This window comes from Notechis scutatus, chromosome 4 (assembly GCF_049901735.1).
Source record: "Notechis scutatus isolate UNSWTSFEM ecotype Mainland chromosome 4, rNotScu1.2, whole genome shotgun sequence".
NCBI classification, from domain to species: domain Eukaryota; kingdom Metazoa; phylum Chordata; class Lepidosauria; order Squamata; family Elapidae; genus Notechis; species Notechis scutatus.
In genome coordinates this window covers 60,384,625-60,398,032 of record NC_142012.1, presented here as the reverse complement: position 1 = coordinate 60,398,032, position 13,408 = coordinate 60,384,625, and the positions used below count along the sequence as shown (strand labels likewise).

At 41.7% G+C, this 13,408-nt stretch overlaps 1 protein-coding gene across 10 annotated transcripts in view; it reads right to left on the bottom strand.

Moving 5' to 3' along the window:
• The window catches only part of LNX1 (ligand of numb-protein X 1), a 163,418-nt gene that overhangs the window by 46,424 nt on the left and 103,586 nt on the right, over positions 1–13,408 (bottom strand). For 5 of the 10 annotated variants that reach the window (XM_087963521.1, XM_087963522.1, XM_087963523.1 and 2 more), the window contains one exon: positions 1,040–1,281. In XM_087963521.1, the coding sequence (XP_087819647.1) occupies positions 1,040–1,281 (242 nt within the window). Of the gene's footprint in view, positions 1–997; positions 1,282–13,408 lie in introns of all 10 variants that reach the window. The other 5 variants (XM_087963517.1, XM_087963520.1, XM_087963518.1 and 2 more) reach the window with 1 other exon arrangement.

Genomic DNA, 13,408 nt, shown 5'->3' with positions numbered 1-13,408 from the left:
GAGAACCGGAAGTGGACATTTTGAGCAGTTCAGAGAACTGGTAAATGCCACCTCTGACTGGCCCCGCCCCCATCTCTTCTCTGCTTCCTGAGTCCCAGCTGATTGGGTGGTTGCCCTGCACAGGAGAACGGAGCTGGAAAGCAGGTTAGTGGGGTGGGGAGGGAATGGAGATTTTGCAGTATCCTTCCCCTGCCATGCCCACCAAGCCACGCCTACAGAACCGGTATTAAAATTTTTGAATCCCACCACACACACACACACACACACACACACACACACAAATCCAGTTTTAGCAATATAGTACTAACAGCCTACTAGTCCAATACAACATTCCCTGGATCTTGCTTCATATATAAAATAGTACTGTATAATGTATTTACAAACTTAAACATTCTCAACTCATAATTAAATCAGAAGTAATTTTCATACATGGACATAAGTAATTGATCCCCAATATTTGATCTACATGGCATAACTACTTCCTTCTCCTGATTTTTTATTTTTGCTTTTTGAAAAGCTGCATTTTGCACATTTATAGTGTACTGAGTTGCACATAAGCAGCACAGAATGTTTCCTGGCTTACAAAATTTAACAAAAATGTGGCCATTTAGAAACAGGTCTACTGCATCAGAAGTGCTATTTAGCAGGTTTTGACCCGTTCTGGAGAACTGGTAGTGGAAATTTTGAGTAGTTCGGAGAACTGGCAAATCCTACCTCTGACTGACCCCGCCCCCATCTATTCTCTGCCTTTCATGTCCCAACTGATCGGCTGGGTCTTCTTTGGTTGCCCTGCACAGGAGAACGGAGCTGGAAAGCAGGTTAGTGGGGTGGGGAGGGAATGGGGATTTTGCAATAACCTTCCCCTGCCACGCCCACAAAGCCACACCCACAAAGCCACACCACGCCCACCAAACCAAACCAAACCACACCCACCAAACCAAACCACGCCCACCAAGTCACGCCCACAGAACCGGGAGTAAAAATTTTCGAATCCCACCACTGTACTGCATCCAAGATGCTCCCCTGCCGGGGCTCTTACTTCTAGGTTGCTGGCTTATATAAAGATTGGTGGAGTTGGTTCTTGGTGGGATGTCCTCAAAGTTGGCATTGAAAGCAGGATTAATTAGCCCTGGTTCATCTGTCATTAAGGCAATTGTGGCGGCAGCAGAGAAATCGGATTCACAAGCCGACACTGTTAAAGCAGCATTCACATCTGGAGATCCCGCTGGGGGGCATCTCTTCCTCTCCTTGGTGAAGCCATAATGAGATGCCCCTTTGCACCTAAGGAAAATGAAAGACAACAGAACTTAAAACAAAAACTACTCACATGAACGGAGACAAGTAACTTCTTTAACAAAGTCAACATGTTTGGGGGGAAAATGGCACTGAATGAGCTTCCCATTTTTTATTTTCAGCACCGTCCCCAAATGAAGAAGCATTAAGAGGTATTAGCCGATTACACACAGTTTTATTTTTTAAAACTACGAATACAAATGAAGTAGATAGAGGCCATCTAGAGAAGTGGTCGCCAACCAGTGGGCCGGGGACTACTGGTGGTCCATGAGAAAATTTGGGTGGTCCGCAGAGAAATGTCACCCCCAAAGGAATTAATCCAGGCTACGCGGGAACACAAGGCTGTGCTGCCCACATGGCCCATGGGAACATAAGGCTTGCGTCCCTTGCATTGTGAACAACACGAAGTAGTGAGGGGAGGGTGGAAAGGGCGGAGGGGGGGGGAACTTGCCCCACTTGTCCCACGCACCTCGCCTGGCCACTGGGCTGCTTCTTTCCACTTCTTTCTTCTTCTGCTTTTGGCTGCAAGCAAGGAAAGCAGCAAAAGTCTTTCTTTCTCTCCCCTAAACTCTAGAAATGAGTCTTTGGGACTCTGCAAGGCATCCTGCTCCAAGAGGCTGCACCGTTCTGGCACAGTTTGGGGGAGAGAAAGAAAGACTTCTGCTGCTTCTGCTGCTTTCCTTGCATGAAGCCAAAAGTCTCTCTCTCTCTCTCTGTGTGTGTGTGTTTCTCCCCCTGAGAACGGAGCTGGAGACGGTATCCTGCAATCCCAAATAAAGAATGACCGATCGGTAAGAAACGGGGGGGGGGATTTTTCTGCAGACTTTTTGGGGGGATTTTCCCAGGGTCCCAGGTCTGCGGGATTTAAAATTGTGAGTTTGGTGGTCCCTGAGATCCAAAAGGTTGGCGAGCCCTGATCTAGAGAGAAGGTCTGAGGATAGACTTGCAAAACAAATATATGAAGGAAGGAAGAACGAATGGGCCAAGAAGAAAAGGAAGGCTCAAGTTGAGCTTGAATGGAGTTTCCAAGATCTTGGAAAAAGTTTGAAGAACAAAAGGCAAATTATGAAGCAACAGTGCATGAATGGAGCAATGATAGTTTGCAAGGAGGGTGAAATATGAAGAACAGGAAATGGCAGTCTGAATTAAAATCTAGTTCATATTTCCTTTCTTTTTCTCTTTTGTCCCTCGCTTCCCTTGTTTTTCTTTCTTCCTTTTTCACTCTTTTCTCCGCCCTTTGAGCAAGTGCTGACTCTGCCAGGGAGTTGTGTGATGGACAGGCAAGTATGTTTATTATAACTGGCAACGCTTGAGGGCCGGGGCATCTTTTCCTAGGTTTTCGCAGGAGCGGAAGAGCAGGGGAAGGTCCCCTCCAGTAAGGAGGGCTTAACATGATTAATTCACACCGAAAGCCTCCTTTTCCTAAGGAGATCGAGTTGGGGAACACAGGCCCAATTGTAGCAGGAGTTTCGCTGGATCGGAAACAGAAAGACACTAAGCTAGCCTGGCAGGTGACTGACCCAAACAACGGAGAGGGTTATAATCGTTTTTTTTGTCTCTGGCTAATGAAAGAGGGCAATGTGTTTGGCTAGAAAGCTTGATTGCGTCAGCTGATGTTTGAGGAAAGAATAAAGCTACTCATATTGGCGGCTGCCATGTCCCCCCCCCCATGCTAAATGGGGACTGTCATAGCAGCCGTGACTTCACCAGGGGCCTAACAGCTGCCCGCCAGATTTGGGATTCCCAGTGTTTTTCCCCCCAAAAAGACTGTTCCAGAAACAATTAGAAATAAACCTGTTTGCTTTGCAGAATTCAAATGCAGATTTAGTCTAGCTAACAAAAGGGCCTTCATGTGGGCCCCCTTCCCCCACCCCAGAAGTCAAGTGATTATTTTTCTGTCTCTTAGTTATTTCAACTTTTCAAATCACCGGTTTTGTTCTTCGCGAGGCTTCTGTGTCTATTGGAAGCTGCAAAATATATGCAATCATGATTGCTTTTAGAACACGCTTTCCTTTCTGGTGATTCAAGTGTAAGAGTTGCATTTGGGGGGGTAGAGGGGCTGACTTAAGCCACCCACCCAAATTCTTCTTTTCCCCCAAGGGATTCTTGAATCCTGAACCCAATTTTAGGGCAGTTGGTTTGCACACTCGCCCATTAATATATTCAACTTTCAATATAAATATTCTTGGGATGTACACATGGTAGATATTTAAGCAGCAATTGCACAGAAATAGAAAAATAATAAGATCATCTTATTAATTTATTGCAGACAAACTGTCTGCAATAAAATTGCCCTGTAGGCACTACGAACATCTGATGGGCTTCCTGTTATGATCTCAAGGACTTGCAAAGTTGATAAGGAATTTTGTGGATGCTAACTGGCCCTCAAGCTTGGAAGGAGTTTAAAGCACTAGCAATTTTTAACTGGACCCCAAAGTAAACCCATTGCCACTAAATCAAAGGTGGTATTCAGCAGGTTCTGACCAGTTCTGGAGAACCAGTAGCGGAAATTTTGAGTAGTTCAGAGAACTGGCAAATGCCACCTTTGACTGGTGATTGTACAGTCTCCTTCCTCTGCCACGCCCACCAAGCCAGGCCTACAGAACCGGTAGTAAAGAAATTTGAATCCCACGACTGCACTAAATCTCTCTATAGAAAAGCGAAATACCTCTCACGCATCGTCACAAGATCTCCAGTACTGTAAAGCCTACAAACTTGAAATTTGGCACGTATGTTCCTCTTTGGCTCCTAGGTGCTCACTAAGAAAGGATTTTTCAAAATGACCATCAGAGCATTTAGAGTATTTCGTATATTATTAACACGCTCTGATGCTAAGGAGTTCTTCTCCCCTCCCCACCTGAAAAGAAATCTCTTCCAAATGCAAAACACAAGCAGAGGGGAGGAGTCTCAGTTTCAGTTTCACAACAGCAACCAGTTTTAGTACAGAACAGTTGAGCTAAGCCACGCCCAGGCTCCTTGCTGTCTCCTTGCTCACACAGCAAATACTGTTTCAGTTTCCAAACAGCCCTCAACTCTCTCAAACACTGACAGGACGCAGATGAATACTGATGGATGCTGGTAGGAAGAGACAGAATTTCCCCCCTTTTTTTCCTCCCCAAAAACTAAGCCTCACCACACAGTTTTGAGCTAGTATATTTAATAAAATAAGTTTCCACTGAAAGGTCCTAGACAAGATGCTAATAGCCTTGTTTGGAACTCTGCAACATTTCTACCCGCATTCAACAGTAGTAGTGCAGATTTGGGAGAAATGAATTTGTTGCAGAGTTATCTCTATGGATTCTCAAGGAAACTCCTTGGAGGGTTATCAAGATATGATGAGACTATGATCACTTCCCCCTAGCTGTGGGCAAATGCAAGTTACATGGCTCCAAGGCAGAACAGAAAACAGAAGGTACCCTTATATTTACCCTGACCGAAGTTGAACAGGGGTAATTAAATTCTGACAGTCACATAAAAGAGATTACTTAGGCAGGAAAAAAAATTAAATCCAGACTGCAGGATAGATAATCTCTCTTCTATCAAGGATGGGAATACACTCAGATGGAGCAAATTCTTACACCTTCTGAACAAGGTAATAACATAAAACCCCACCGTTTTACTTCACATTATAATATTTACTGGCCATTTCTATAACAACAAACCTACCTAATCAGCAAAACCCCAAAATCAGTTTCATTTTTTTCCACCTCTAAGTCCAAAAGCGGTTTCCAAGTAAAAATTAAATTTTTAAAAAAAATTAATTACTTTTTTTTAAAAATCAAAGCAACTATCTCTGCTAACCCCGTCAACTTTTGCAGTCATTCATCTACTGTGGGAATCACAATGTCTTTCCATTTTTATGCATGAAGTAATGTTGCTGCTATCAACATATATAACATAAACCAGCAGGATTTTTTCTGTTGAAGGTTTAATATCCCTGATAGGGCTTTCCTCACCTCTCATTTACAAGGCAATCTTCCTTAACCTGATGCCAGTGGTGGTATTCATTTTTTTAATTACGGGTTCTGTGGACGTGGCTTGGTGGGCGTGGTGTGGCTTGGTGGGTGTGGCAGGAGAAGGATACTGCAAAATCTCCATTCCCTCCTCACCCCACTAACCTGCTTTACAGCTCCGTTCTCCTGTACAGGGCAACAAAAGAAAACCCAGCTGATCAACTGGGACTCAGGAGGCAGAGAAGAGATGGGGGAGGGGCCAGTCAGAGATGGTATTTGCCAGTTCTCCGAACTACTGAAAATTTCCACTACCAGTTCTCCAGAACTGATCAGAACCTGCTGAATACCACCTCTGTTTCACATGCCTGCGTCCCATGGATGGGGCTACATTTGTTTGCACGGCCCGGTTTCTCGCATACTACAGCCTGGTACCGGTCCACGGACCGGAGGTTGTGAGTTGGGGGGCTTGATTTAGAGAATACCAATTTGAATTAACTCTACTATTCATATTGTCACCACAGTGTGCATAAGATACTGAGAATTGAAAACTGGCATGGATATGAGATTCTTTATTTTTGTTGTGGCCCACCGACAGCTGGCGGAGCCAATAGCAGAGTTGGAGGAGGTTGGGGAGGGACCCAGGCCATTCTTGGAGGCTGAGGAAAGCTCAGAGGAGGGTTCTGCATCAGAGGCAGAGATGGGGCCAGGGCAGGCTGGCAGTTGCCTTTCGGCTCAGATAGCAGTGAGGCGGGGAAGCTTCTGGAACCGGTTCCCAGCCTGCGCATACGCACAGCTGCCAAAAGGAAGGCACAATTAAGAACTCAGGGAGATCAAGGCCACAGGTGGATGATAAATGGCCCCTCCCTTCAGGATTAAAAGAGAAACAAAAGGGGAGGGGGCTTTTGCAGGAAACAACTTGCTCGTTCGTTTGTCCGTTCGTTCCACCCTCGTGAAGATTTGTCTGTATAACCCAGCCCTTCCCTGTCAGCACTGAGTGTGGAACTACTTACTGGGCAGCGTTCCAGGATTGATAAAGGTCTGAGCTCATTAGTATACCTTTGCAAGACTGTTTGCCAAGCCGTTGGCTGACTGTGAATGAAATAAATTCACATTAATGTAATAAAAGAGGTTTTTGCCGGGACTCAGAATTGACTTAGTGCTTTTTGGGGAGGCCTAGGGCAGAACAATTTTCTTCATTAAGACACTAAATTAAATGTTTATTCAAGCAGGACTCTGTTTATGAAGAATGGTGCAAATAAGTGCTCTGTACTCTCATTTGCAACATCTAAAAACATATAAATATAGTTGTGGCTCAGAAGCTCCCAGGACACTATACATTGAGTCTATGACAATATTCCTCCTCTCTTTATGGATTTCCATGTTATCTTTCAGAAGGTAACTTACCAGTTAAAGAACTGAAATATTAGATATACTTTTGCAATAGATTACTTACAAGGAAAATAAAAATGAAGACATATATATATCTGGGTGTGTCTGCTTAGGGCAATAATGTTTCCACAATTATTACGCAGAATAGGAAATGGGAGATATTAAAACCATTGTTCTTAAAAGACAACAACTTTCTTTCTAGAATAAATTGCCAATATAATCTGATGGCCCTTAATAGTATGCATTTTTGGATGTGAAACTGCTGTTAGATAATCCCTGAGGTCAGGTCGGGAATAGAATGCTATTTCTCTATTTTTTGTAGGAAGGAATATTTTAGCCAATTTATCCACCCAGCTGAAGAAACAGATCTTGGAAGTATTTTTTCAAAATGATAGAAGAAGAATTCCAAAAGCAATGTAGAATAGAATAACAGAGTTGGAAGGGACCTTGGAGGTCTTCTAGTCCAACCCCCTGCTTAGGCAGGAAACCCTATACCACTTCAGACAAATGGTTATCCAATCTCTTCTTAAAAACTTCCAATGTTGCAGCATTTACGACTTCTGGAAGCAAGTTGTTCCACTGATTAATTGTTCTAAGTGTCAGGGAATTTCTTAGAACTTAGTTCTAAGTTGCTTCTCTCCTGGATTATTTTCCACCCATTGCTTCTTGTCCTGCTTTCAGGTGCTTTGGAGAACAGTTTGATTCCCTCTTCTTTGGGGCAGCCCCTGAGATATTGGAACACTGCTATCATGTCACCCCTGGTCCTTCTTTTCATCGAAGTAGACATACCCAATTCCTGCAACCGTTCTTCACATGTTTTAGCGTCCGGTCCCCTAATCTTGGTTGCTCTTCTCTGCACTCTTTCTAGAATCTCAACATCTTTTCTACATCGTGGCAACCAAAACTTGTCCTACATGATGTGGAGAAAGAAACTGATCAAAAGTCCCATCTGTGCCCAAGGCCTCTGGATTGTCACCATGGATGTTGCACCATGGATGTTCCTATACTTAATTGTATTACTCTCCACCATCATTGACAAAGTCTGTCCATAATGCACAAGGGATTAGTGTTAAATACAGGTCGTCCTGGACTTACGACCAAAGTTGAGCCCAAAATTTCTGTTGCTAAGCATCGTTAAGTGAATTTTGTCCCACTTTACAATCTTTCTTGCCACAGTTGCTAAGTGAATCTGGCTTCCCCATTGACTTTGCTTGTCAGACAGTGATCACATGGCCCTGGAACACTGCAACCATCTAAATTTAAGTCAGTTGCAATCTGAATTTTGATCACATGCCCATGGGGATGCTACACCAATTGTAAGTGCGACAAATGATCACAAGTCACTTTTGTGAAAATATTTACAGACCCCTCACTTCCTGGACATAAACTGTTTCAACCCCTTCCCTCAAAACGCTGCTATAGAGCACTGCACACCAGAACAACAAGAACAGTTTTTTCCCGAAAGCCATGACTCTGCTAAACAAATAATTCCCTCAACACTGTCCAACTATTTACAAAGTCTGCATTACTATTACTATTAATCTTCTCATCACTCCTTATCACCCATCCCCTCCCACTTGTGACTGTATGACTGTAACTTTGTCGCTTGTGTCCTTACGATTTATATTGACTATTTCCTAGTATGATTTGATTGCTTATTGTACCCTATGACTATCATTAAGTGTTGTACCTTATGCTTCTTGACTCTTGATGAATGTATCTTTTCTTTTATGTATACTGAGAGCATTTGCACCAAGACAAACTCCTTGTGTGTCCAATCACACTTGGCCAATAAAGAATTCTATTCTATTCTATTTTTTCAGTGCTGTTGTAATTTTCAATTTTCAAATGTCACTAAATGAAATGTTGTATGTTGAGGACAATCTGTACATAAACTTGGGGTCCCTATGAGGCTGCTGCATCTGTAAAGGCTTCTGTATTTAAAAATAAATCATTATATTTGAACCGAGACCAACAGAATTGGCTTCTTTCTTTGAACCACAGTTCAGATTAATTTATTTTACAATTCTGAGGTAAAGATAAAACATTTTGATCTATTGGAGAAGAGAGGAGAAGAACGTGAGTAGCATTTGAACCCAAGGTCCATAATTTTATTTCCTGACTTAGTGTCACTAGCACCATTACACTATTTTGTGACTATAATAGCAATTACACTCAAGAGTAAGGACCAAATATGGCCACTAGATGGCTGCAAAGAGATGCGGAAGATGTGAACTCCATATCCACCTTGTGGCCATTTAAAGTTTTGCAGTCCAGATCTAGTGTTGGAATCTAGTTGGATTGTAATTTGCTTTGCAGGAGCACACCATTTCTCTGTATGCCTTAAAATAACCACACTCAAATTTCTAAACAAACCTGAAAAGAAGAAGAAGAAGAAGAAGAAGAAGAAGAAGAAGAAGAAGAAGAAGAAGAAGAAGAAGAAGAAGAAGAAGAAGAAGAAGAAGAAGAAGAAGAAGAAGAAGAAGAAGAAGAAGAAGAAGAAGAAGAAGAAGAAGAGGAGGAGGAGGAGGAGGAGGAGGAGGAGGAGGAGGAGGAGGAGGAGGAGGAGGAGGAGGAGGAGGAGGAGGAGGAGGAGGAGGAGGAGGAGGAGGAGGAGGAGGAGGAGTTTTAAGGAATTTTCTTATTAAAATTAATTAGTCTTTCAAAGCAGCAGCACTGGAAAAAGTGGAGCCCAGAGCTGTTGTGCTTAAAGTTGAACAATATCTGAAGAACTTTCTCCCAATCTTTTCTTTTTAAAGAACACACAGCCCTATTAGAATAAAAACTATATTCTTTCCTTCCAGATTTCCATTGCCTTTCTGGGCAAAGTCATGGTAGCCACATAAGCTTTAAATTCTCCCTAGTACTCCTGGGGTGGGTATTGTTAACCAAACCTTACAGCTTAAAATGCTGCGTTTGGGCCCTGAGGGATTTTAAGAGGTGAGACTCCAGATTCTATTGATACTCCGGCTTTGCTCCCTGGAGAAGGCTGAGAGACGCCTGAGGCAAATCACCAAAAACAATTGAGCACTGTCTTTACACTTCTGTATTTTGATGGAATGTGGTGTTAATAGCCTCCCCAAAGTCTGGGAGTAGTAACTCCCAGAAGTAACTGACATTTACCTCTGACCTTTGTGACCTAAAAGCCTCAGACCTTAATCACCCACTGGCTCTTTTAGGTACACACATTACAATGGACGGCACATCCTGATGAGACATCAGCCGTAAATAATCTGTGCAGTCCAAGGAAACCACATTAAATTCGGCCAGGGGGATGTTTGTTAAAATTTTAAAAGAAGTCAGTCAATTGCCCGGTGACCGGTGTGAAGGAAGATGGATAGATGGAAAAGAATATTGGCAAGGAAGATTTCTAATTAAAACATAAAAAGGATTGGTGAAGATACACAATGATTCTTTTTGACCTTCTTAAATTCACAGGCTGACCCTTTCACCACTTATAAAGAATCATTCTGAAGAAAATGAAAGACAAGGTGTGCCTATAACCCTGGCACTGTGGGGTGTGCTTGGACCTCATGTCCCCATCACAATTATTTTTGGTTTTCAGAGCTGACTTTTCTGGACCCGCACCGCTAGCACATTGTACACCTTAAAACAGTAGACTTAAGTTCCTTAGGACATGAGAAGGCACCACTTCATCACTGGAAGCTTTCAAGAAGAGACTGGGTTTCCAACTGTCAGAAATGGTGTAGGGTCTCCTGCTTGGTTGGGTGGGTGGTGTTGGACTAGATGGTCCTACAAGGTCCTTTCCCACTCTGTTATTCTGTTATCAAAAGTAGATCCAAGATGACTCCATCCTTATGGAGTCTACTCCATTAAGTAGACTCAAATGCTCCATCACTGGAGGCTTTCAAAAGGAGTCTGGACAGCCACTTGTCTGGAATGGTATAGGATCTCCTGCTTGAGAAGGGGGCTGGACTAGAAGACCTCCAGGGTCCCTTCCAGCTCTATTCCTATTCCTATTCCTATTCCTATTCCTATTCTATTCTATTCTATTCTATTCTATTCTACTATTCTATTCTATTCTATTCTATTCTATTCTATTCTATATTCTATTCTGCTCTATTCTATTCTATTCTATTCTATTCTCTATATTCTATATTCTGTTCTACCCTACCCTACCCCACCCTATCTTATTCTATTCTATTCCTGTGATTTTCAGCAATGCCAATCCTCAAGGTAAGAAATCCAAGATCTGTTTTTCTTTAGAGTGAATGAGTCCCATTCTTGGGTCCCATTTTTACACTTTATCAAACCTTTTATTCAGTTTCAATATCTCCTGTGTAGTTGTGAGGCATACTCATTTTTATACATTTTCTTGCTTTCTTGGTGACTTTATTAAGCAAAGTAAAAAAGAAAGATAAAAATGAGGATAAAATCAATACCAAAAAAAGCCGCTCCTTCTTGAACATTTTTGAAAAATTTTGCAGGCTCAAGTATTTATTGTTGTTTATTTAAAAAGCTTCACAAGTGAACAAAGTTATTTAGAAAATCAGCAATTGTCCCAAAGGTGCTTTTTCAAGAGGCAACTGGACGTTGTTGTTTTTCCTTGAAGACATTTCACTTCTCATCCAAGAAGCTTATTCAGTTCTGACTGAAGGGCGGGGAATGGAAGGATTGATTTTCCTTGCAGTCATCTGGTTGTTAGCACTCTTTCTGAGAGTTGTTCAGGCCACTTGGAGGTTTAATCTGTGCCCTCTGGGTCAGCTGAATAGTGCAAATGGATGTGGAGCCTTCTTGGAACAGCTGAAAGGACTGTGTTGTAAAAAGGACTAGGTGGCGTTGAGAGAAGGCTATTCAATTTTAATGTGCATGGCCTCTTTGACCACTCTCTGTCCAGAATGTGGACTTTGCTGTCTTCATATGCAGATGGACAGCAGCATCTTGTCCTGATGGGTTTGTTCTCCTATGTTGGGCCATGTGTTTGTGAAGTGTTTGTTTTGTTTCTCCACTGTACAGATCGGCACATGTCTCACTGCAAGATTAGAAGATTGCCTATCCCTAATTTAAGTGTTGTTCGGAATATCACATTGCTCAGTTTGTGCCTGGCTGTTTTATCCTTGGGGTGGACACAAACTGAGCAATGTGATATTTTGAACAATGCTTAAATTAGGGATAGGCGATCCTGTAATGCCAAATGTTTTGGACTCCAACTATTATGCATAATGGCAATGGATTGCACAAGGAATAATTGAGAACATCTGGGAACACTCGGTTCATTATATATAGGACATATTTTTGAGGCTCACAATATACCAACTTCCCCCAATTACTGTTTGGGTCTGCTATTCCATTCATGGATGCAGGCCAATTCTTGACAGTATTTGTTGATTTTTTAAATGGTGCTTTTATTCTTTCTTTGCACACCACATACATCAAGCAGTGGGTGCACTGAAGAATGTTCAAAATAAATCCAGCTTGTGTTTTGTAAACAGTGCTGTAAATTTACATCAATACAGATGGATAATCCTTACAAAACGATCCGTGTTTATATAGTACACAAAGATTACACTACAAAAGACTTGTAATGTCTCAATTAAGCAAGATTCTTTTTAGAAACCTAGATATTGTTTCAGGGGGAAAAAACACCACATCTCTGTCTTCATGTGAGCCACCCCAAAAAGGCGGAGAATAAAACCCTTAGACAACAAGAAGGATATACAATAATGGGACAAAAGTGTTTCAATCGAGAATGTCAATCAGTAGAAGAAAAAAAGAAAACGAGAGATCCTTTTAAGAAAACTAGAAATCACAGGAATGTTTTAAACTGCTATAAGATATTGCTTTTAGGAATGATTTCTAATAGAGGCAAGTGAAATTAAAAGAAAATAAAAGACTACACCAACATTCTTTACAAAGAGGATTATAGAATGACAAAAACATTTGTAGGGAGCAAATGGATTTAGGACAGTGGAGCACGGCATCCAGAGACCACATTCTAGCAGGAAGGCTCCAGGCACAATTCATCTGTTCAAATTCAGTTTTAACTTCAGGCAGTTAAAAGTACGAGCATCTCTAGATTCGGAACAAGACTGTGCAGACTAAAAAAATGGAACAAGAACAGATAAAGTGATGGAGTGATAGAAAAGATGGATCCTAGTTAGACAAAATCATGAAGAAGAATTCTTTGACACTAAAAATGAGAAAGTTAAAAGGTCTTTCCAGAGGCAATGGATGGTTGCGAAGTCTGGATTTTTGAGGAGTGAGACTTCCAAATTATTTATGGATTTGGAAAATATAATCGCCTGAAAGAACTACCAATCCATCAAACCTAGAATAAATAAAAGTCTGATTGCTCTCTTGGGGTGATGATTAGCAGGCACAAATTAGCCTCCTTTGGGCTTGTGATATAAGCAGATGATGGCCTAGAAAAAAAAATAACTATTCTTGGCCAGAGTGAGGGAAGCAGAGAAAACAAAAGTTTTTTTTTTTAAAAAAAGAGGAAATATAACAGATAAGGTGGCTAGATAGAATCAAAGAAAACACAGAAATATCCTTGAAAAAAAGTAAATTATTGCTGGACACAGGTCAAGCAAGCACATAAATGTCCTTGCCTTTCTTCCGTCCTTTGCCTTATACTTAATAACTTAGAAACTCAAAGTAATACAATCCCAGAATTAATCTGGGATGTGGACAAGATGGTTCAACCATTTTGAGCCTTTGGATATCCCCAAAATTTAGCTATTATTTTGCAAGCAGTGTTTTGAAACTGCCAGACAGGGCTGCCAAGAGGATTATTAAGGGCTGGAACAAGA